Source organism: Mustela lutreola, chromosome 18 (assembly GCF_030435805.1).
Source record: "Mustela lutreola isolate mMusLut2 chromosome 18, mMusLut2.pri, whole genome shotgun sequence".
Classification (NCBI taxonomy): Eukaryota; Metazoa; Chordata; class Mammalia; order Carnivora; family Mustelidae; genus Mustela; species Mustela lutreola.
In genome coordinates, this window is record NC_081307.1 from 6,337,995 (window position 1) to 6,359,643 (window position 21,649).

General features: G+C 40.4%; 1 protein-coding gene across 1 annotated transcript in view; it reads right to left on the bottom strand.

The window, feature by feature from the left end:
* The window catches only part of IDO2 (indoleamine 2,3-dioxygenase 2), a 55,753-nt gene that overhangs the window by 25,134 nt on the left and 8,970 nt on the right, over positions 1-21,649 (bottom strand). The window contains exons 2-5 of the mRNA XM_059156212.1: positions 16,313-16,408; positions 5,966-6,085; positions 3,284-3,402; positions 1,091-1,105 (exon numbers count right to left, since the gene is read on the bottom strand). Coding sequence (XP_059012195.1) covers positions 1,091-1,105; positions 3,284-3,402; positions 5,966-6,085; positions 16,313-16,408 — 350 coding nt within the window. The remainder of the gene's footprint in view (positions 1-1,090; positions 1,106-3,283; positions 3,403-5,965; positions 6,086-16,312; positions 16,409-21,649) is intronic.

The following is a 21,649-nucleotide window of genomic DNA, read 5'->3' on the forward strand; positions in this document are numbered from 1 at the left end:
TATCCACCGGGCCAACCTGGGGCTCATCACATCATTCCCATCAGAAGCAGAGAGTCCCAGAGCTGTAGTGACCACAGGCCAGAGCTAATTCCCTGTGCCTGTTTTAGACCTGAAACTAAGGCCCAGAGAAGCATGATGGTTTCCCCAGAGTCATGTCGCTAATGAGTCACTGGACCAGGGCAGGAAGATCTCCTAATTCAGACTAGAGCTCTTTCTCATCAGTGATTCTTGCCCGCCCACCACCCCCCCTCCGCAAGTGCTATATTATAGTGAAATGACAGAAAGACTGTTATACAGGGATCAATTTTAAATGAGCAGTCATCACATAGATTCAAATATCCCAGAGGTCAATCCAGTCTCTAAAACTGAAAACTTCATCCATTAATCACGTCTCCCTCTAACCTCTTATGCATGACAAGAGATGAAAAACAAACATTGAAGAAAAATAAGTCAGGAACTCCACCATGTGGTCAGGGTCACTAGCATGGAAAGTGGCGTCTTTGCCCTTCCAGCCTCCCTCTTCTGAGCTACAGCTTTTATACTGAACTCCCTCATGAGCTGAGGTTTGGTTCATTTAGAGGCTGATTTTGCTCTTTGGGTAAAGAGGAGACTGAGGATTTCTGGCCCATGAGCACCAGTCCGTGCAAAACAAGACATTTCAAAGGCATTCTTCTGAACGGCCTGCCATTTGGCCATTCACAGACTTTATGGCGAGACCCAAGATCTTTTTCAGATCCTCAAACTTCAAAGAATCACAGGAAATTAGAAAACTGGTAAGGTTTTTTTTTTTTTTTTTTATTGTTGTTCTTTTTTTTTTTTTTTTTTTTTTTTTGCATTGCACTTTACTTGTTTCATTATACACAGATTAGAAAACATAGCAAAGAAAATTAATCCCCTAATCCTTACAAAGCTGAGGCACCACCATTAACTATGAACTGTTAATTTTTGGTACATGTTCTCCCAGTCTTTTTTTCAGGCATTTTTAGATTACATACCCTACCTAAAAACTGGTATGCTCTCTTTTATGTTTATTTGTAAGCTATGAGTTTGTATGGATTCAAAAGTGAGTGAAGGACTTCTGAGAACTTACCCAATTTCCATGGGTCTTCAGTATAGGCAACCCCAAAGAGAAAAAGAAAATAAAAGGACAAATCAGTTTATAAGCTGTTTATACAGTTATAAGCTGCTTATCAGTTTATACACAGGCATGCACGTCTGTGTGCAAATGCACTTACAGCATACACACACCCATGCACACTTTGGATGTCACAGGGAGTGACTACACTGTGAGCAGAACATGCCACCCCGAAATGCCCCCTTGGGCACATTATTTATTTGAACTCGCATTACTTCAGAAAGAGCTGGTCCAAGTAGGACACTCTGATCTCCTTTGTTCCCCTGAGAGCAGGAAATAAATGTGCTACACAAAAGGTACCTTCCTGTACCAGGAGACTGGAAACTGTCCTTATCTCCTGCAGTAGGGAATTCAGGGCTGAGAAGTCTGAGGAAAGGCATCTTGTTACTCCTTCACTAATTTGCTGCCCTAAGTCCAAACCCCTTCATTTTTTCAAGTCTTCCCAACTGTATTGCTTTCTTGTCTAAAAGGTATAGAAGCTGCTTGTTTGGGTCACTTGTTTGAGTCTCATATTTTTAGAGGCTTCCGTATGTACATTTTTCTCTTATTAACCTCTCTTATGTCAATTTAATGATCAGATCAGCCAAAGAACCTAAAAGGGAAGAAGGGAGAAGTTTTCCTCTCCCTCAAGTCACTGGGACAAAGAAGGAGCCAAATCTCAGCTCCTACAGGAGCCCCAGAACGTTTAGCCAGTGGCCAGCATTGTAAATTATCTCCTTCCTTTTATATGTTTGTAATTACCACAAACCCACATTTCTGTTATAACTCTTCTACTCTTACTCACCTTTAGCACGTACCTTAGATGAATTTCACCCCCTCACCAAGGTGCTTCCTGGTTTTTCTTTTTTTAATAAGTCCGAACTTAGTTTTTCTTAATGGGGTAATTCACTTGTGTGTGTGTGTGTGTGTTTAATGAGGTTTTTCTTTTAATTTTAAAGATTTTGTTTATGTATTTGTCAGAGAGAGAAAGAGAGCTCACAAGTGAAGGGAGAGGCAGAAGCAGGTTCCCCACTGAGCAGGGAGCTTGGTGCAGGACTTGATCCCAAGACCCTGGGATCACAACATGAGCCAAAGGCAGACACTTAACCAACTAAGCCACCCAGGCGCCCTGGCCAGAATCATTTCTACACGTATATTTATTATTTTTTTTTCTGTCAAAACCCTGAGCCAGATTCAGCAGCTTTAATGAGAATATTGGTCATCAATTTCATTATGAAAGCAGAATTGGTCAAAGATCATTATTAATATGTATGGAAAATGTATCCTCTCAGGGCTCTGAGCTACTTAGAGAGATGAGATGGCCTCGTGTCTTCCAAGGGGGACACAGATTAGTCAAGAAAGTTACATTGTTTGTTAAGTGTTTAATCCTCTAGAACAGATTCCCATCATCTCCTCTGAAATCCTGTGGTTACCCACAAACCTTATGCTGAGGAAGTACCTTCCTGCATTTGACCTAAATGTCCCTTTAGCTATTTTATTAAGTCACAAAGCACTATCTCTTGCATCTACAGCCTGAAATAAATTTGGCTGTGATAATAAAGTTCAAAGGGATATTAATACTTTCTCTCTTCCACCCACTCTAATGATTGCTAAAAACCCGTGCTACTTCTTCTTTAGACTGATGCCTACCTACTTCGCAGCCCAACTTTCAGAGGACTGATGCTGGATAGGTAGAAGAGGTAGTATCAGCCATCAAATTCTCAATCCAGTTTATCTGTTTCACCTTTATTCACCCATAATCATGCATTTATGATAACTACATCATGATCACTTACTGAAGGCACTGGTCCTAATTTGACAGGACTAGAGGGCATCTTAGAAAACAGGAGATAATTCGGTGAGAAAGTATGAGCGAAGCAGGAGCTTGAAGGTCAAGTTGAGAAATTCAGATGAGATATGGAAGCAAACAAGAAAAATGTAGCCTGTACCCATGGATTCAGAGTGAAACTGCTGGGACGTGTGATTTTTGAACTTGAGTTCAGGTTCATCCTTCTTTACAGCCATAAAGCAGACAATAAATATGAACATCTCTAATTGCAAGGGGCTGAAAAAGCCAGGGACTTGACTTCAGGGAGAGTCAAAGTCACAGGCCTGCCCTTTACTCAGTTTCAGTCTGTTTACATCCAAAGCACTCACTCCGCGTCTTACCTTTCTGGATTCCTAGGGGTCCAGTTTGTCAGTACCAGGTCTGAGTGGACCAGGATCGGAGGGAGCCCCAAGTTTCTGGAGACTTCGACAAGGGGAAGGGCAAGGTTTCTTGGCAGAACCTTTTAGATACGAATCCAGATAGATACGATTACGTTATGATAGATGGAATATACGGCTGATAGATAAATCCAGATACATATGACTACGATATGATATGACAAAATATTCAGTTAGTATATTCTAGGAAAAATGCAGCAGAGAAGGTAATCATGGTTGCCCTCTATTCCAGCAACCCTGTGGTGGAGAAAGGACCTGGGCAATAAAACTGGTATTATCTGAGTGATCTGTAAACGCACACTTTGCTCTCATATTTTTTCTGTTTACTCTAGTGGATCTATTGTTCATAAATATAAGCTGAAATTTATATGAATATTACAAAACTGAAGCACGTACATAGAGTTACAGTATAAAATAATCTCTGAAAGTTGACTGCAAAAAAGGGCATTACTAAATGTTTTGAGCATGAACTGGGGACTGAGTTGATAAGTAGCAGGACAAAAATCTCTGTATCTATCTACTTATCTATAGACATGGACGACTACATCAATATGTTGATGTTGATGTTGTAAAAATATATGTTTATATGCTGTAACATATATACACATATATAACATATATGTAACATATGTGTTACAGCATATAAGCATATATGTTTATATGTATAAGATCTCAAACACATATATACATGCGTGTATGCACACACACACGCACATGTGTGTGTTTTTGTGTCAATCGGGAAGAGTTATGGGGATGATAGAACATTTCATCCTGTGTGGCAGCCAACTCTGTCCATCATTTCGTAAGTCAGACCCAATAATAACTTCAAGTAAGTAAGTCACCTCAAGACAGTTCCCTTTCAACCCCTAAGTTGTCTGAGGACTGCTCCAAGGAGACTTATCTGTCCACAAGTCCAGAATCTATGGGGGGTCTGTGGGGTTTTTTTTAACTGCAGACAAGGCTAAATTAGTTTAGATTGAAAAGAACATTCTCATGCTCCCTATCTCCCACTTCCATTTTTATTTCCTCCTAAGATAAAAGTTTCAATTAAAGGAGTCCCTCTTCTGCCTTTGCTTTTCCTTAGATTTTTAGATTAGACTTGGGACAGAACTGTTTTTTAGGTAGAAAACAAAAAAGAACTTTAAAGAGTCCCTTGGGAATCAGGGAATGAGGAGGGCAGTGCAGAAGGGAAGTGTATTTCAGTGAAAAGTTAAAAGATGAGATGCAGAGAAAGAGATGATCTGAGACTGTGGACAGGGGCTCCCTGTTCATCTGGAACTACAAGAACAGACCTTGAAGTTAGAGAGTCCTTCTTCTCCCAGAGCTCAGATCTACTTAGAGAGATGAGATGGCCCCATTTCTTCCAATTCTTTAATATGATTATGGTTTGGAGAACACAAGAGGGGAGGGGAGCCTAGTGGAATGGTTGGTAGTGTGCCTAGATTTCAAACTTTCTTATATCAGACACACAATTAAAAAAAAAATTAAGATGTCTTGACATTTAAAAACTCTGAAGCAGGGGCACCTGGGTGGCTCAGTGGGTTAAAGCCTCAGCCTTCGGCTCAGGTCAGGATCTCAGAGTCCTGGGATCGAGCCCCACATCGGGCTCTCTGCTCAGCAGGGAGCCTGCTTCCTCCTCTCTCTCTGCCTGCCTCTCCGTCTACTTGTGATCTCTGTCAAATGAATAAATAAAATCTTTAAAAAAAAAAACCCAAAACCTCTGAAGCAACTCTTCTCTCCTTTCTCAGCCTCCCTTCCTTTTCTCATGGGCAGTTTCTCATGTTTACTTGTAAGAAGGAGACAAGATCAATCAAGCAAACCAAATAGGCCAGGGCTGCTCAGTGAACATGAAGTACTAGAACAGTGCTAACTCTGATTCCTGGGAAGGGACACTTCTGCAAAATGAAAGGGAGTAGTCTTTTCTACTGCTTCGTGGAACTCAGAGACTTCACGTTATAATCTTCAGGTTGAAACCATAAAATGTGAAGTCAAGATTCAGAAGAGAATTAAATAAATTATTAAGAGACCAGTAATCAGTAGAAAGAAAGAAGAATTAAAAATTAAAATTAATCTTGTTCATGTCAATGAGTGCCTCTAGGGAAAGAAGGTTACACTGGTGAATCAGAAGTTCTGAACGTGGACTTGGATTTTACCCTCAATTGCTCTCTGACCCTGGACAGGGACTTTACCTTCTGTAGTCCTCAGCTGTCCATAAAATGGGCACAGTAGAATTTCACGTACCTTATGGGATTGTGAAAATCAAGAGATAATGTAGTGCAGAGGCAGACAAAATACCCTAAGAGGTAAGCTATCGTTAAGTACTTTGAGACCTCAGTTGTTGCCTTCAATGCATTGGGAAGCATTATTGCCAGAAAGAAAACAGATGTGAAAGCTAATGAAAGGGAGAAATGGCTACAAGTTCTAAAAAAGGAAAAAACACTTAGTTTCTTAAGGAAAAAAATTCTTTCGTTGAAGTGGGCCACTTGTCCTTCTTCCAACGGATAGCCAGATAAAAGAAAAAGAAGGGAACTGTCTTCGGAAAAACAGTGTGAGACCAAACGGGGAGTGTATTCCAGGAGCAGCAGAACAGGCAGAAGACAAGGTGGGCATCTGGTTGTCCTTTACCTCTTGGGGCTGTGCCTCTCCTCTTTGCCAGACGTAGCCCATGGTCATTAAGCTCAGAACCAAGTGGGCCAGGCGCTGTTCCCGGTAACTCTGGAGGAACTGGCAGTTCAAGAGGGGCATCTGTTAAAGGCAATACCCACACATTATCAGCTGCAGGGCTGAGGCTGGGCACAGGGGATCTCTGACTTAAAGGGTTCTTCGCATATAGGGAACAGCTTATATATTTGTGGAGGGAGAAGGAGCCTCCGTGCACTCCCATTCTCCCCCTGATCTGAGGACCCCGCAGTATGGAGGGATTCCAGGCAACATTGTTTGGGAAGTACTGAACCACTCCATCCACGCTCCCAAATGGCCCCCATGGTAGTGCCAGCCCCTGGTCACATCCACCAAAGAGCTGACAGATTGGTCAGGTGTTCTTGCATAACGAATTCCCCAGACCAGGATTGTTTCCTTCCTGGAGTGTAACTGTGGCAGCTCCCGTGGCATCATAAAAGACAGACGACAGACCTGCCCTGCAGGCCTTACTCTTTCAGCTTCATTCCCTCCTAAAAGGAGGCTCAGTGGACTTGGGAATTTGACCAAATCCCTAGAGGGCATTAGCTGAGCTGGGCCACAGGATTGGGCAGTCCTTGTTGGAACGTTTCCAGTGACCCTGGAGGGGTGTTTTCTCTTCTTCATGCCCTTTACCTGGTGGAAATGTGTCCCTTGGAAGTTTACAGATGGTGACCTCATGAAAGTCACACCCTGCCCACAAGTCACCCTGCCTACACAAGGTCCAGTTTCTCACTTTTGCTTGGAATAGCCTTGCCTGTCCTCGTTGGCACCGACCAACAAGGAGCTGCAGGTTCCTGGCACGCCCCCTCCCCACCTCTGCTCGCCTCTGCTCTCCCCACCTCTGCTCTTCCTCCCATGGCTGCCCCAGCTCTAGAAACCAAGCTCCAGCTCTTCCTGTCTCTGGGGTCCTTAACTGCCACAAAAGGTGGTGGCGAATGTCTTGTGTATCTTTTTTTAATTTTTTAATTTTTTTTTAATTTTTTCAGTGTTCCAAGATTCATTGTTTATGCACCACACCCAGTTCTCTGTGCAATAAGTGCCCTCCTTAATACCCACCACCAGGCTGACCCATCCCTCACCTCCCTCCCTTCCAAAACCCTCAGTTGGTTTCTCAGAGTCCACAGTCTCTCATGCTTCATCTTCCCCTGTAATTTCCCACAATTCGCTTTTCCTTTCCTTTTCCTAACGTTCTCCATGTTATTCCTTATGCTTCACAAGTAAGTGAAACCATATAATTGACATTCTCTGCTTGACTTATTTCACTCAGCATAATCTCCTCCTGTCCGTGTTGACACAAAAGTTGGGGATTCATCCTTTCTGATGGAGGCATAGTGTTCCATTGTATATATGGACCATATCTTCTTTATCCATTCATCTGCTGAAGGGCATCTTGTATCCTTTTAAGCTCCAGGCATGGCAGAGCAGCCTCTGACCCGCTGCTCCTCCCGCCCGGGCTCATGGAATCCTTCCTCTGCTCTCTGCTAGAGGGCAGCCCTTCCGTGTCTGTACTCCCCACTCAGCAGCATGTTTATTCTTTCTAAAAATTGGCTCTGAAAGAGTCCCAAAAGCAATGTGCTCTAGGTTCACGTGCTTGCCTGTGTGTATGGGGTTGGGGGTGGCTGCTGAGATGTTGCATTTCAATGGGAAGCAGCCAGAAAATACTAACAATAGCTATTTATTGAGTACTTGTTATAAGCCTCTTAACTAAAGTGTTCCGGAGGCAGGATGCTAGAAACTTCCCAGGCCAGGTCAAGTTCCGCTTTCCGCCAAACGCACAGGCCAAAACTGAGTCAGAGAGGATAAGCACAGGGTCACAGAGTCGAGGGACTGAGCCAGGGTACTACTGTAGTTCCGTCCACTGTCCCACTTTCTCAAGTTAGCCCTGCCTGGTAGAAATGAGAGCCACATGTGTAATTTCAAATTTTCTGCCAGGGACATTAAAAAAAAATACTAAAAAGAAACATGAAATTTATTTTAATAATATATTTTTCTACATCAGTATATCCATAATATTATTAACACATGGTCAGTATAAAATATTGAAATACTTTGCTCTTTTTATAGTAAATCTTCAAAATCCAGTGAATACCTTACACATCAGTTTGTCTTAACCACATTTCAGATGTTCAATAGCCATAAGCCCCGTTGGTTACCTATAGTGCCATCTTAGGGTAAAGGAACAAAGTCTGATTTGGGAATGTGGCTCTTGGTTAGAGATGTTTTTTTTGTTTTTTTTTTTATAATTTTTTTATTTTTTATAAACATATATTTTTATCCCCAGGGGTACAGGTCTGTGAATCACCAGGTTTACACACTTCACAGCACTCACCAAATCACATGCCCTCCCCAATGTCCATAATCCCAACCCCTTCTCCCAAACCCCCTCCCCCCGGCAACCCTCAGTTTGTTTTGTGAGATTAAGAGTCACTTATGGTTTGTCTCCCTCCCAATCCCATCTTGTTTCATTTATTCTTCTTCTACCCACTTAAGCCTCCATGTTGCATCACCACTTCCTCATATCAGGGAGATCATATGATAGTTGTCTTTCTCTGCTTGACTTATTTCGCTAAGCATGATACGCTCTAGTTCCATCCATGTTGTTGCAAATGGCAAGATTTCATTTCTTTTGATGGCTGCATAGTATTCCATTGTGTATATATACCACATCTTCTTGATCCATTCATCTGTTGATGGACATCTAGGTTCTTTCCATAGTTTGGCTATTGTGGACATTGCTGCTATAAACATTCGGGTGCATGTGCTCCTTTGGATCACTACATTTGTATCTTTAGGGTAAATACCCAATAGTGCAATTGCTGGGTCATAGGGCAGTTCTATTTTCAACACTTTGAGGAACCTCCATGCTGTTTTCGAGAGTGGCTGCATCAGCTTGCATTCCCACCAACAGTGTAGGAGGGTTCCCCTTTCTCCGCATCCTCGCCAGCATCTGTCATTTCCTGACTTGTTGATTTTAGCCATTCTGACTGGTGTGAGGTGATATCTCATTGTGGTTAGAGATGTTTTGGAAATTTCTTGCACATTCCAGAGTCCCTGGGCTCTCCTTTCCAATCAAACACAAATAATTTAAAAAAATGTTTTAGAAAAAAATAGGCAGCGACAACAAATACTCTTTGCAACAGAAGTTTTTTTCTACAAAAAACAATGAAATGGTTAGGGAGAGAAAGAGTCATAAACTTAATGTTTTTCTGAATTTAAAGTAATGAACTTGATTTCATATTTGTGTTTTATTATAAGATGGAATGTAAATACAGAAATTGTAAAATGCAATCTCATTACAGTTCTAATTTTCATTTTCCTGATTGTTAATAAATGTTGGCATCTTTCATATGTTACTTGGTCATTCATGTTTGCTATTTTGTAAAATGTTCATGTTTACAGCAGTTTTTTAACTTGGTTGTTTGTCTTTCTATTTTATCTCCAAGACTTTGTATATCCAGGATATAATCTTTTTCTTGGCTATATATGTGATAACATCATCTTCCAGTTTATGGCTTGGCTTCTCATTTTCTTTATGGTCTATTTTGATGAATGGAGGGTCTATTTTTTTTTTTTTTAAGATTTTGCAATTTATTTCACACACAGAGAGAGATCACAAGTAGGCAGAGAGGCAGGCAGAGAGAGAGGGGGAAGCAGACTTCCTGCTGAGCAGAGAGCCTGATACGGGGCTCGATCCCAGGACCCTGAGATCATGACCTGAGCTGAAGGCAGATGCTTTAACCCAATAGCCACCCAGGCACCCCTGGAGGCTCTTTTTAATGAAATTAAGTCTATCAAAAAATATCCCAAAGTCATTAGGAAATCTTCCTTACTCCAAGTACATATTCTTTTAAATTTTCTTCTATAGCATTTAAATTTTTGTCTTTTACATATAAATTCTTAATCTATCTGGAATGAACTTATTTTTATGATAAAAATAGCCAATCCAGTGGTCCTCTCTTTTTATTGCTGCCCTCCCATATCATCTGATCTTAATTTTTGTAGTTTTATATTATGTCATGATAATTGATGAGGCAAATCTTCTCAACTTGCTGTTGTTAAATATACATATATTTGTTCATTTATTATGTAACATGCATGATGAACTAAGCAATATTTTACTTTCACAACTTCCACATTTTTTAACATCTTGTTTAAAATAAATATATAATTTCAACTCCATCATCATATTAATGCACTTTGGCCAAAAGACTATGTCCATACACACACACATGCATGCACAAACTATTTTAGAAATTCTTTTTTATTTCACAGACACATTAGCAGTGACTACTAAGAAGTAACTATTACCCGCCCCCAAGAAAATTCACCATATATTTCATTAATTTCATTATTTGGCAGTCTTTCTTAAATACTCTTTTTTTTTTTTTTTTGTCTTTCCTGAGTCCTTTATTCTGATTTGGAGTCGTGATGCTAGAGTAATTTCTGAACATTTGAGACAAAGTGTTTGGATAGTGTATTTTCTTATTTCTTGATTTGATTGATACTTTTTTTAGTGCTCATGGATGATTACTAAAATCTGGATTCTAAACACCTTTTTCTAAAATCTTATTAATATTCATACAGTATCTTTTAAAAATACCAGTATAGACAGATACATATTTATTTTATACTTTGGATCATAACCCAATGCTACTTTGTTTACTTGCTTGTGATGCTGTTCCATATTGGCCACTGGGGGTTCTTTCAGGTTGGCTTTTGTGTCCCATTTGACATGCCCCAACTCTTCCCTTTGTTAGCATTGCTTTACTTCCTGGCAGTGTAACATTGTTCACCTTGTGTTTGCCCTGTTCCAACTTTATAATCAGTCCTTTCTCCAAGGAGCCCTTGTTCCTTTTTTGGAGAACAGTGTCCCCACATGGGGCTTGCCCATTTCTCCTGGGTTCCACTGCTCCTAGGTCCCCACAGGACAAAGCTAAGACATGTGTGGGTGTGCATGGGTGTGCACACATATTATATTTATCCATATCCATATAATATTGATTTATCCACATACGTTTATCTATTTACCCACATACGTAAGCTAAACGTGACTTTACACTCCTGTCTCCAACTCTAATCTAGTGCTGCAGGTTAATTCAAATTCCCCTTTGGCCAATTTGTAACTTTCATCTCTGACAGCAAAGTATTATCCATTTATTTATCTGCTCAATCTAATATACATATAAAGCAGTTTCAGAATTGTGAAACCATACCCCCACAGGAAAACCAGTTTCCCAGCTGGAGTATAATGATACTGTGCAGTTCCTCTTCCCTTTGGCCATACAGAGTCTAGCCACAGCATCATTTCCCACCATGGCTTAGGTCAGCTCCTTTCTCCCCAACTCCTCCCCATGAAATGATGTCACGCATCTGGAACACATACTCATTTGTTGTAGTCTACATTCCACCCCAAGATTCCCCCCAGTTCTGGTTAATTGGTTTTTTAAATTTGCATACAATTCACTCTTCGTGATATACAATTCAATGGGTTTCGCCACCCCGAATACCCCACAGAACAAAAACTCCTCCTGTAGTAGCCAACCACCCACTTCTTCCGCCTCAGTCCTTGGTAATCACTGATCTGTTTTCTGTCCTTACAGTTTCATCTTTTCCAGAATGTCATTTGGATGGGATCTTACAATATACAGTCTTTTGGGTCTGATATATTTCATTTAGCAAGATACATTTGACACCTAGTAGCATACCGTTGTATGGCTCTAACTCAGTATCTCATCCAGTCAGGGCAGCTATAACAAAAGTAGCACAGACTAGGTGGCTTATAACCATTGGACATTTAATTCTTACAATTTTTGAGGCTAGAAGCCCAAGATCAGGCTGGGGGCCCAGTGTGACTGGGTTCTGGGGAGGGTCCTCTTCTGGGTTGTGCACTGCTGTCTTTCTGGTGTATCTTCACATTGTAGCTGAAGAGGGCCAGAGAGCACTCAGGAACCACTTTAGCTACATTCTGTTCCTGGTCAGTTTAATGTGCTGACTTGACCAGGCTAAGGGATGCCCAGGTAACTGGTAAGACATTATTTCTGGGTGTGTCTTCGAGGGGGTGCTTTTGGAGGAGAGTAGCATTTAAACTGTAGGCTGAGTAAAGAACATCGTGCTCAGCAGTTTGGGTGGGTTTCATTCATTCCATCAGAGCTCAGATAAAATAAAAAAGTAGACGAAGGATGGATTTTCTGTCTGCTTACGCTGAGACAGCCATCTTCTCCTGGCTTGGAACATCAGTGCTCTCCATGCTCGGACTTTCAGACTCAGGCTGGGACTTAACACTCTTGGCTTCCTTGGCCTTCAGCATTCCTAGGTCCCTGATTTGCAGGTTGCAGTCTCCATAGCCATGTGAGCCTGTCCCTGCTAATAAATCTTCTTCTCTAGGTCTGTATTCTCTTGCTTCTGCTTCTCTGGAGAACCCTGACTAATTCATCTCCTCAAAGCCCCACCCTCTAATACCATCATATTGGGAACTAGGAGTTCAAAATCTACAATCAGTCCATGTACTCTCAGAATTTGACTATTCTCCTGTTCAGAGACAGGCTGATTATTTCAAGTTTGGGGGATTATGAATCAAGCTGCTATAAACAGTCACATGTAAGCTTTTCCACACACATTAATTTTCACATGACTTGGGTAGATACTTAGGAATGTGACTGTTGGGTCATATGGAAAGTCTATATTCAACTTCCTGAGAATCTGCCAAACCATCTTCCAAAGTAGCTGTACTATTTTTTTGTATTCCCATCAGCAGAATGAAAGAGTGTCTCTTTTGGTGTATATCCTCATCAGCACTTGATAATGCTGAATTTTCTTTTTTAATTTTAGTTATTCAAAGGCGTGTTAAATTGCCTCTTAATACTTATTATTATAAATAATCCTGTTACTCCATAAGTAAACCAGTTTTGTTTTTTATTGTTTCCTGATTAGAACTTGAAAATTTTTCTTCTTATTCTAAAAAATTTGAAATTTCACAGGGATATCTATATGTATCCCCCCAACCCCAATATCTTTGTGATAAAATACTTAAATCTTTCCTAAGATCTGAAAACGTTTTCTTATGTGCTTGAAGCTTTGCTTTTCCTCCACCTATGCCACTCTGCTTTGGGGAACTCTACTTTGTAAAATTTGGGTCATCTATTTCTCCTTTTCCATACTTTATTTTTTTGAGAGTTGATGTTTCTTTAATTTTTGCTTTATACTTTATGAAAAGTGTGTCCTTTTTCTATAACCAATGCGTCTCTGATTTATTTGAGATTATATTGAGTTTTTTGCTTGTTTATTTCTTTGCTCCCCAATAGTTCCTTTTATGTACAACTTCACTTATTTTTACAAAGTAAATAAACTGGAGAGATTAATTAGAATTTCAAAAACATTGATCTCATCAGATTCATTAGTTGTGAATGTCCAATCCCTCCTACTGTGTTTTGACTTATTCCTTCTTTTCATAGGACGAGGTAATTTGTTATTATCGATTCATGTTCAGGGACTGTGGTCAGTTCTATCATAACTAGTAGCTATTAAAGCGTTCCTTAATCATGTTTCCAGAATGCTGCTGAGTCTCCTCTTGTGTAGCTTCTGGGAGCAAGTCAGTTGCCTATAGTGTTTTGTGACAGTGGAGTGGAGAAAGGGGACTCTTTCTGGAATAAGAAGGATGTATGTAAACAAATAAACAAGTTTTGTTTGTTTGTTGGTTGGTTGGTTTTTTACCAAAATACGGATAGAGGGGCGTCTGGGTGGCTCAGTGGGTTAAGCCTCTGCTTTCGGCTCAGGTCATGATCCCAGGGTCCTGGGATCGAGCCCCGCATCAGGCTCTCTGCTTAGCAGGGAGCCTGCTTACCCTCTCTCTCTGTTTGCCTCTCTGCCTACTTGTGATCTTTGTCTGTCAAGTAAATAAATAAAATATTAAAAAAAATACTGGGGCTTTCTAAGAGCAAGGTGGCTGGTCTGGAGGTACTTTAAGATAAAAAATGTAAATCCAGTTATTGTGTTATCTGTGCCAAGCAAAGGGCTCAGGAGAACAATTTTTTAGTCTGAAGCTCGATGTATGGTCCTGGAAGCCATAATATTTGCTTTTTATGACTGATTTCCAATTGATTCAGTCTCAGCCTGTGCTGATGACGTCTTTTTTTTTTTTTTAAGGTTTTTTTTTTTTTTTTAATTTTTAAATAATTGCTACACCTAACGTGGGGCCTGAACCTATATCAAGATGAAGAGTTGCATGCTCTACTAAATGAGCCTGCCAGGGGACCCAGTGAAGTCTTAAAAGCGGATTCATGTAATTAGATGTTTTATACATAATTAGAAATGTAGAGACTGGCCACAAGTGTTGTAGTAGTTTCCTAGGGCCACCTCAACAATCAAACACCAACTCAGAAGCTTAAAACAATAGAACTGTATTCTCTCACAATTCTGGGCAATAGATGTCTGAAATTAAGGTATTTATAAGATTTGTTCCTTCTGGAGTTTCTGAAGGACAGACAATCTGTTCCCTCTTCCCTTCCCAGTGTCTGGTGATTACCAGCAACTCTTGGCACACTTTGGCTTGTAGATGATGCATCTCTTCTCTCTCTCTGCCTCTATGTTCACATGGTCTTCTTCCCTGTGTATCTGTGGGTCTGTGTCCACATTTCCTTCTTCTTATAAGGACTCCAGTCACACTGGATTAGAGTACACCCTAATACAGTATGACCTCAGTTACCTTGATTCCATCTGCAAAGACCTTATTTCCAAATAAAGTCACAGTCCTGAGTTCCAAGTGGACAATTTCTGGAGAAACACTATTCAACCCAGTAGAAGTGTCAGGGGATTATTTTCACAGCTGTGCTAAACTCTTTTGCCAACTTCCATGTTTTCAGTAGCCAGAAGTCAGCTGTACACTCCTGGCCTTTTCTCACTGATATTTCACATATGAGGAGCACCAATTCAATGAATCCTTCACTTCACTCTTGATAGTGTAATCAAATAAAGCCTAAGGAAAGCCTGGTGCAGAGAACTGTGTAGTTCACAAATAGAACCTTAATCTGTCCTTCTACAAATTGTTCTTGGATCCACCTTGCTTTTGTCTTGCTACTCTGAACTGGGAGAAGGAGGCTACAGAGGTTCAGTTTGCTTTGGTGGTATGCTTTGTGTGGGTACAATACACTATGATAAAATTTGCTTAATATGAAACAAACATTCTTAAAGTTTTATCCATCTTTGGTACTTTCTCTTGTTCCCTGCACTTAAAGATATTTTCTTATTTTTCTTCTTCTTCTTTTTTTATTTCTTTGGTCTTATTAATGACACTTCATGCAGCAGGAAAATAAATTCTTAGGTTTAGTTTGCTATCTTCATAAACACTCAAGTCAGTCTCTTACGTCTTTTACAGGATTTCCAACCTTGTGCCTGCACTTAACAGGCATCTAGTAAGTACTTTTAAATCCGTTAGTATTTATAAATATTAAATATGTTTAAGTCAGTGATGGAGAATTTGGGAGCATGGGAAAGCTTTCTTGTATCTCTGAAATCTCACAGCACTCCAAACTAGAGAAGAGACCAGAGGAAAGTATAAATATATACTCAATGCTGCTGAATGGCAGGGACAGAAGAAGTGATTTAGTCCCTTTAACAATTCCATGAGACCAGAACTTCTCCCCTTCTGTAAAAAAGGAGGTAGAACTACAGGGATGAAATAATTTGTTTTCAAGTTGGATAGCTACTATATAATAAAGCCAAGATTCAAACTCAGGTCTTCCTGAATCAAAGTCATGTTTTCTTGTTACATCATCTTATTTATTACTGTGGGATACTGTCAGTGCTCCAGGGACCAAGAAGTTTCACTGTTTCTTACTCACTCTTGGGAAATAATGCTCCTCTTATCAACTGTTTCTGCAGAACCCAAGGGAGAGGAGTGCCAACCATGTGACATACAAGGAGGACACTGAGAATCTCAATGCTTACCCTTCTCCAGCTAGATCTTATCCATCAGCTTACCTATAATTCCCAACCAGATGGCCTTCCTTCTGTAAACAAATATTTGTTCAGTGCTTAATGTGTTTCAGAAATTATTTTGTGCAGGTTGTGGAAATTTTAAGGAAATGCATGTGTAATATGAGGAACAAGTCATTCCACTCTTCAGAAAAGGTAAGGTAGCTTTCTTGGTAATCTCAATGGCAATTGTTGGTGTCCCTGGGTCCACTGACCCACTTTCATAATTCTGAGAAAGAAATGTAGTGTGGGGATGAAAATACGATGATGAGAAGAACTTAAACAGAAAAAAAGAACTTAAAGAGAAGAATGAAAAAGATATACCTTATTTACTCGAGCATGAAGCTGCTGAGTCTCAATCAAATGAGGCAGTTCATTGGCGATTTCCATCCAAGGCCTAAAATGATCTGGAAGTTCTTTCTGCATTCAAAATGGAAACATTGCAGTATTTTATTTTATTATTTTATTTTATTTTTTTAAAGATTTTATTCATTTATTTGACAGACAGAGATCACAAGTAGGCAGAGAGGCAGGCAGAGAGAGAGAGAGGAGGAAGCAGGCTCCCTGCTGAGCAGAGAGCCCGATGTGGGGCTCAATCCCAGGATCCTAGGATTATGACCTGAATCAAAGGCAGAGGCTTTAATCTATGGATCCACCCAGGCGCCCCCATCTCAGTATTTTAGACCTTTCTGGGAAGCAGCTTGGGGGAGTAACTGCTTTCATATTTCAGTTTTAAATTAGAATTCAGGTCAGTTTAGTTCAACAAGTATTGAAAATTCACTCTATGCTGGGCCCTGTGCTAAGCATTACAAACACACAGATGATTGAAATACAGCCCTTGGGTTTAAGAAGCATGTAATCTAGTAAGTCAGAAAAAAAATGTAGTCAGGTATATCCCAATGCAGTGTAATATTTTCAGTTACTGACTTGTGGGCAAGCTTAAGAACTTGCAAAGAAGAGGAAATTGTTAATTCTGTCAACAGTTGTGGGAAATAAAAGGGAAGTATTTGTAGAAATATGACAATGGGGGTCAGTGTTAGAGTCTGAAAGTGACTTTGCTGGGGGAAATTTGAAAATGGAAAGGAAGTAAAACAGAAGTGTTAGTGGATATAGGAGAAAGCTGTGCTTCCTGGGACTACAGGTGACTCCATGTTACTGCAATATAAAGCTCAAGAGAAAAGGTGGTTGATGATGAGACCAGAAAATCAGATCAAATGTGCTTTTTATAAAGTGCATAAGAATTTTCTTTTCATGTAGTTGGTGACATGGTTTGATCTGAATTTTAGAACGATAATTTTGTTGATAAGACTTGAAGATATAAAATCAGATTAAGAAAGCTTTGAAGTACTACTTGAGGACTAAATTTGGACAATGACAATGAATTTAGAAAGGAGATATTCAAGAAATATTTGGAAAGGGGACCTAGGTGGCTCATTCGGTTGAGTGTCCAACTCTTGATTTAAGCTCAGGGTGATCTTAGGGTCATGATCTCAGGCTAGGGGAAGAATGCTTGTGTTTCTCTCCCTCTATCCCTCTCCCAGCTTGCACTCTCTTCTTCAAATTAATTAATTAATTAATTAAAAAATATATATTTGGAAAGTAAAATTAAAATGATGAGTGATTAAATTTAGAGAAAGGGACTGAAGGCAAGATGACTCCTAGTCTAATAGCATTGACTGTGCTGGACCCAGGGTTTAGCCAAGTAGAACATAGGCTGAGTTTCAGCAATCCTAGCTCCATCCCAGGAAGTGGAATTTTTTTTTTACCTTTTTTACCAAAAATTTACCTTTTGCTATAAATAAACTTATATTGCAACACAGTTACACTCATATGTTTACATTGTTTACGGCTGCCGTCACATTACAGCAGCAGAGTCAGGGAGTTGCAACAAGAAAGCTATACGGTATGCAAAACTTCAGGTATTTACTATTTGACCCTTTATAGGAAAAATTTGTCAACTCCTGATCTATCCCTACGGTCTGGACCTTCTTTTTTCAGAGTATAAACTGCAACTGAATGTTGTGTCTGTGGGTTAAGAAGGAGAGGCCATGTAAGGATGGTTTCCATGTTTAGGAAATAGATTACTGAATGTATCGATGGGAACACAGATTGAGACAGAAATGCAGGGAGTCAAGGAGAAGGCATAACAATAGTGAGTTTATTGTTCAGTATTTATAGCCTAGAATGTCAGGATATGGCCACATACTGGACAAGTGCATTTGCAGTTTGAGGTTCAGGAAAAAAATCAGTATTAGAAATGCACAGTTGGGAGGCATAACTGTGGTAAAAACTTCACATGAAGTTAAAACCACAAAATTGTATAAAGTCATTAAGGAGAAGTCTCCCAGTGAGAGGAGAAGGCTCAGATCAGCACACACTGGGGAACAGTGACAAAGCAGGCAGAGGAAGTGAATCCAGCAGCACAGATCGAAAAGAGGTTCAGTAGGCCAGAAGAGAATCCCCCTACAGAAGTCTAGACATTAGGAGACGTCAAAGAAGGGACTTATCAGAAGGTCAAGTGTTTCTGTGGAAAGTTAAAGGAAGACTGTCCACTTTGGAAAAAAAAATTAAGAAGGTACCCACGTATATATCAGTCTTTCTATCTATATCTATATCTTTATCTATATCTATATCTAGATACACACACACACACACACACACACACATATAAATTTATAAGTTTAGGTCAGGGTCATGGAAGCAGGGTTCAAATTTTAGTGTGTTGAGGAAGTGAGCCGATAGGGACTGAAAGAGTAAATTACTATGTTTAGGAGAGTCTTGGGCCTTAGCAAGAAGTCATGTGGGTTTGAGAGCTATCTCAATTTTAAAATGAGAACATTGAGCAGTTTAGTCTTGAAAGAGGAAGATTTTGAAGATAAAGGACAGACAGGAGTAATCACAGGCAAAATGTCAGGGAAGAAGGGGAAGAGGGGAGTAAAAGGCCAAATGAAGCACCTGGCTTTGAAGTGATAGAAGGTGAAAGTCTGGAGTTTGAGGGAATTTGCTCTTTATGCACTCAATTTCTCACCAAAGGGGACTGAAGCCCAGGTTCTATGACTTGAAGAAAGGGGTTGGTGTTAAATTAATTGTAGATGGGAGAAGGAATGGGAAATTAAACATAAAAATACGAACAGTACACTGTTTTATATTATGTACATTATGCTGTATTATAATACTAGATAAGACCCAGCACAGTTTGAAGACATATGGAACTATAAGCTACCCATAAATTACTTGTTAGAGGCGGTCTTCTGTCTCTCAGAATGTGAGACAAATTGGGGTTCAAACTCCTAATTAATTCATAACGTGGGTGAATCTAATGTCCAATCCACAATCTCTGAAAATTAGACTTTATTTAATCCTGTCTTTGCTATCTTTAAAACGGAATCAGTTCAAGACAAACTAAGAATCCCCTACTAGTTTTCACAACAAATTAGATTATACCGTCATCATCATGATGCTGTTTTTATTTAAAGATTTTATTTATTTATTTATTTGGCACAGAGAGAGAGAGAGGGGTGGGGGGACGGACGCAAACAGGCAGGGTGGGAGAGAGAGAGGCAGGCTTCCTACTGAGCTGGGAGCCTGATGCAGGGCTCGATCCAGGGACCCTGAGATCATGACTGGAGCTGAAGGCAGAGGCTTCACAATTGAGCCACCCAGGCACCCCAGCATCATATTAGTTTTATTTTTACTGTAGATTCAGATGTCATGGAAAGAAAATTCCATCACATTCTCCTCCGCAGGTGTTCTCTTTTTCTTTTTTTCCTTTAAAATTTTATTAATTTGGGTGCCTCGGTGGCTCAGTGGGTTAATCCTCTGCCTTCGGCTCAGGTCATGATCTCAGGGTCCTGGGATCGAGTCCTGTGTCGGGCTCTCTGCTCGGTGGGGAGCCTGCTTCTTCCTCGCTCTCTGCCTGCCTCTCTGCCTACCTGTGATTTCTCTCTCTGTGTGTCAAATAAATAAAAATCTTAAAAAAATTTTTATTAATTTATTCGTCAGAAAGAGAGGGAGAGAGAGGGACAGAGAGGGAGAGAGCACAGTCAGAGGGAGGGCGAGGCAGAGTGAGAAGCAGGCTCCCTGCTGGAGCCAGATCTGAGACTTGATCCCACAACTCTGGGATCATGAGCTGAGCTATATAGGCAGATGCTTATCCAACTGAGCCACCCAGGAACCCCATCCTCGCACATTCTTCACACAATGCCCATGCTTCTGGGAAGGAATCGGTCTTGCTCTGTGCTCTTCTCCCTGGGAGAAAAAGTTTATAAGGATGGTAGGATAATCTTCCCCAGCATTGCTCAGCGATGGGTGCAGAGCCGAAGAGGGCTGATAATTACAGTGACGCAAGTTTGGGGGTTTACAGAGCGGACGCAGAGTTGACTATGAGCAGGAATCAAGGCAGAGACATTTGTGGTAAACGGACTCTGAACTGGCAACTTGTTTGTCATCTCATTTGTATAATACGTATGTTTTATGAACAAAAAGTGAATGCAATTTTACAGACAATGGAATATAATCTGCATAAAAGAAACAGATGCAGAGATACAGCATTCAAGGGGCACTTGGATTGCTCAGTTGGTTGACTGTCTTGATTCTTGATTTCTGGCTCAGGTCTTGATCTCAGGGTCAAGGGATTGAGGCCCATGTGGGGCTCCGTGCTCTGCACAGAGTCTACTGGTCCCTCTCCCTCTGTTCCTGCCTCCCCCCTGCCACACACTCACTCTCTCTCAAATAAATAAATAAAATCTTTAAAATAAAATAAACTAGGCTTTAACAAGGAAAATTGTAACCAAATCATCACCTTCGGCCTTCCTTCTTTGATGCCTACGCTAGTGATCCTATTCTGAAAATTAAATGGAGGCATCTGGATTTCTGCTTTTCTCACCTGCATGGAAATCCATACATACTACCTCCTGCCTTCAGCTAGCTGTGGTGGAGTATTTACGTTTTCTTTTCCCTTAGATTCCTAGACGAATCTCTGCCTTCCTCCTGATTTTTCCTCTCCCCTCTTTAGAAAGAGGGAAATGACGTACCATAAGAGATTTTTAAAAACACAGAAGAAGCCAAGGGGTGATGGAGGAAGGTGGGTCAGGGAGAGAGAGGCTAGGCAGTGATGAACATCGAGGAGAGCACTGGGTGTGATGAGCATGGAGTGTCGTACGCAAGTGATGAATCTTTGAATTCTGTTCCTGAAACCAGCAGTGCACGGTGTGTTCACTAAATAGAATTTCAATAAAAATTCGAAAAAAAGAAAAAATTAAAAGTTCTGATGTTTGTGATTCACACATCACACAAACACAAGAAAACCATGCTTTCATGATGATCTGGACTTTCAAATTGTGCTTCCCTAGTCCAACAGCATGGGAACTTGTTAGAAATGCATGTTCTCAGGCTTCACCCCAGACCTACTGAATCAGAGACTCTGGGATGGGACCCAGGGTTTCCTAAAACACACCCTGCAGGTGAAGCTGATGTGCTCCAATGTTTGAAAACCACTGCTGTGGGACCCTGAAAATGATCAAGAAGGGAAGAAAAGATTTTGAAGGTATTTCATCATCTGTTAAGAATGTAGTGTCTCTTTCTAGCTTTTCCTCTAAAGACAGAAGAAAGTATTGAATTGTTAATTATTTTTTGATTGCCAGATTTTTTTTTTTTTAATTA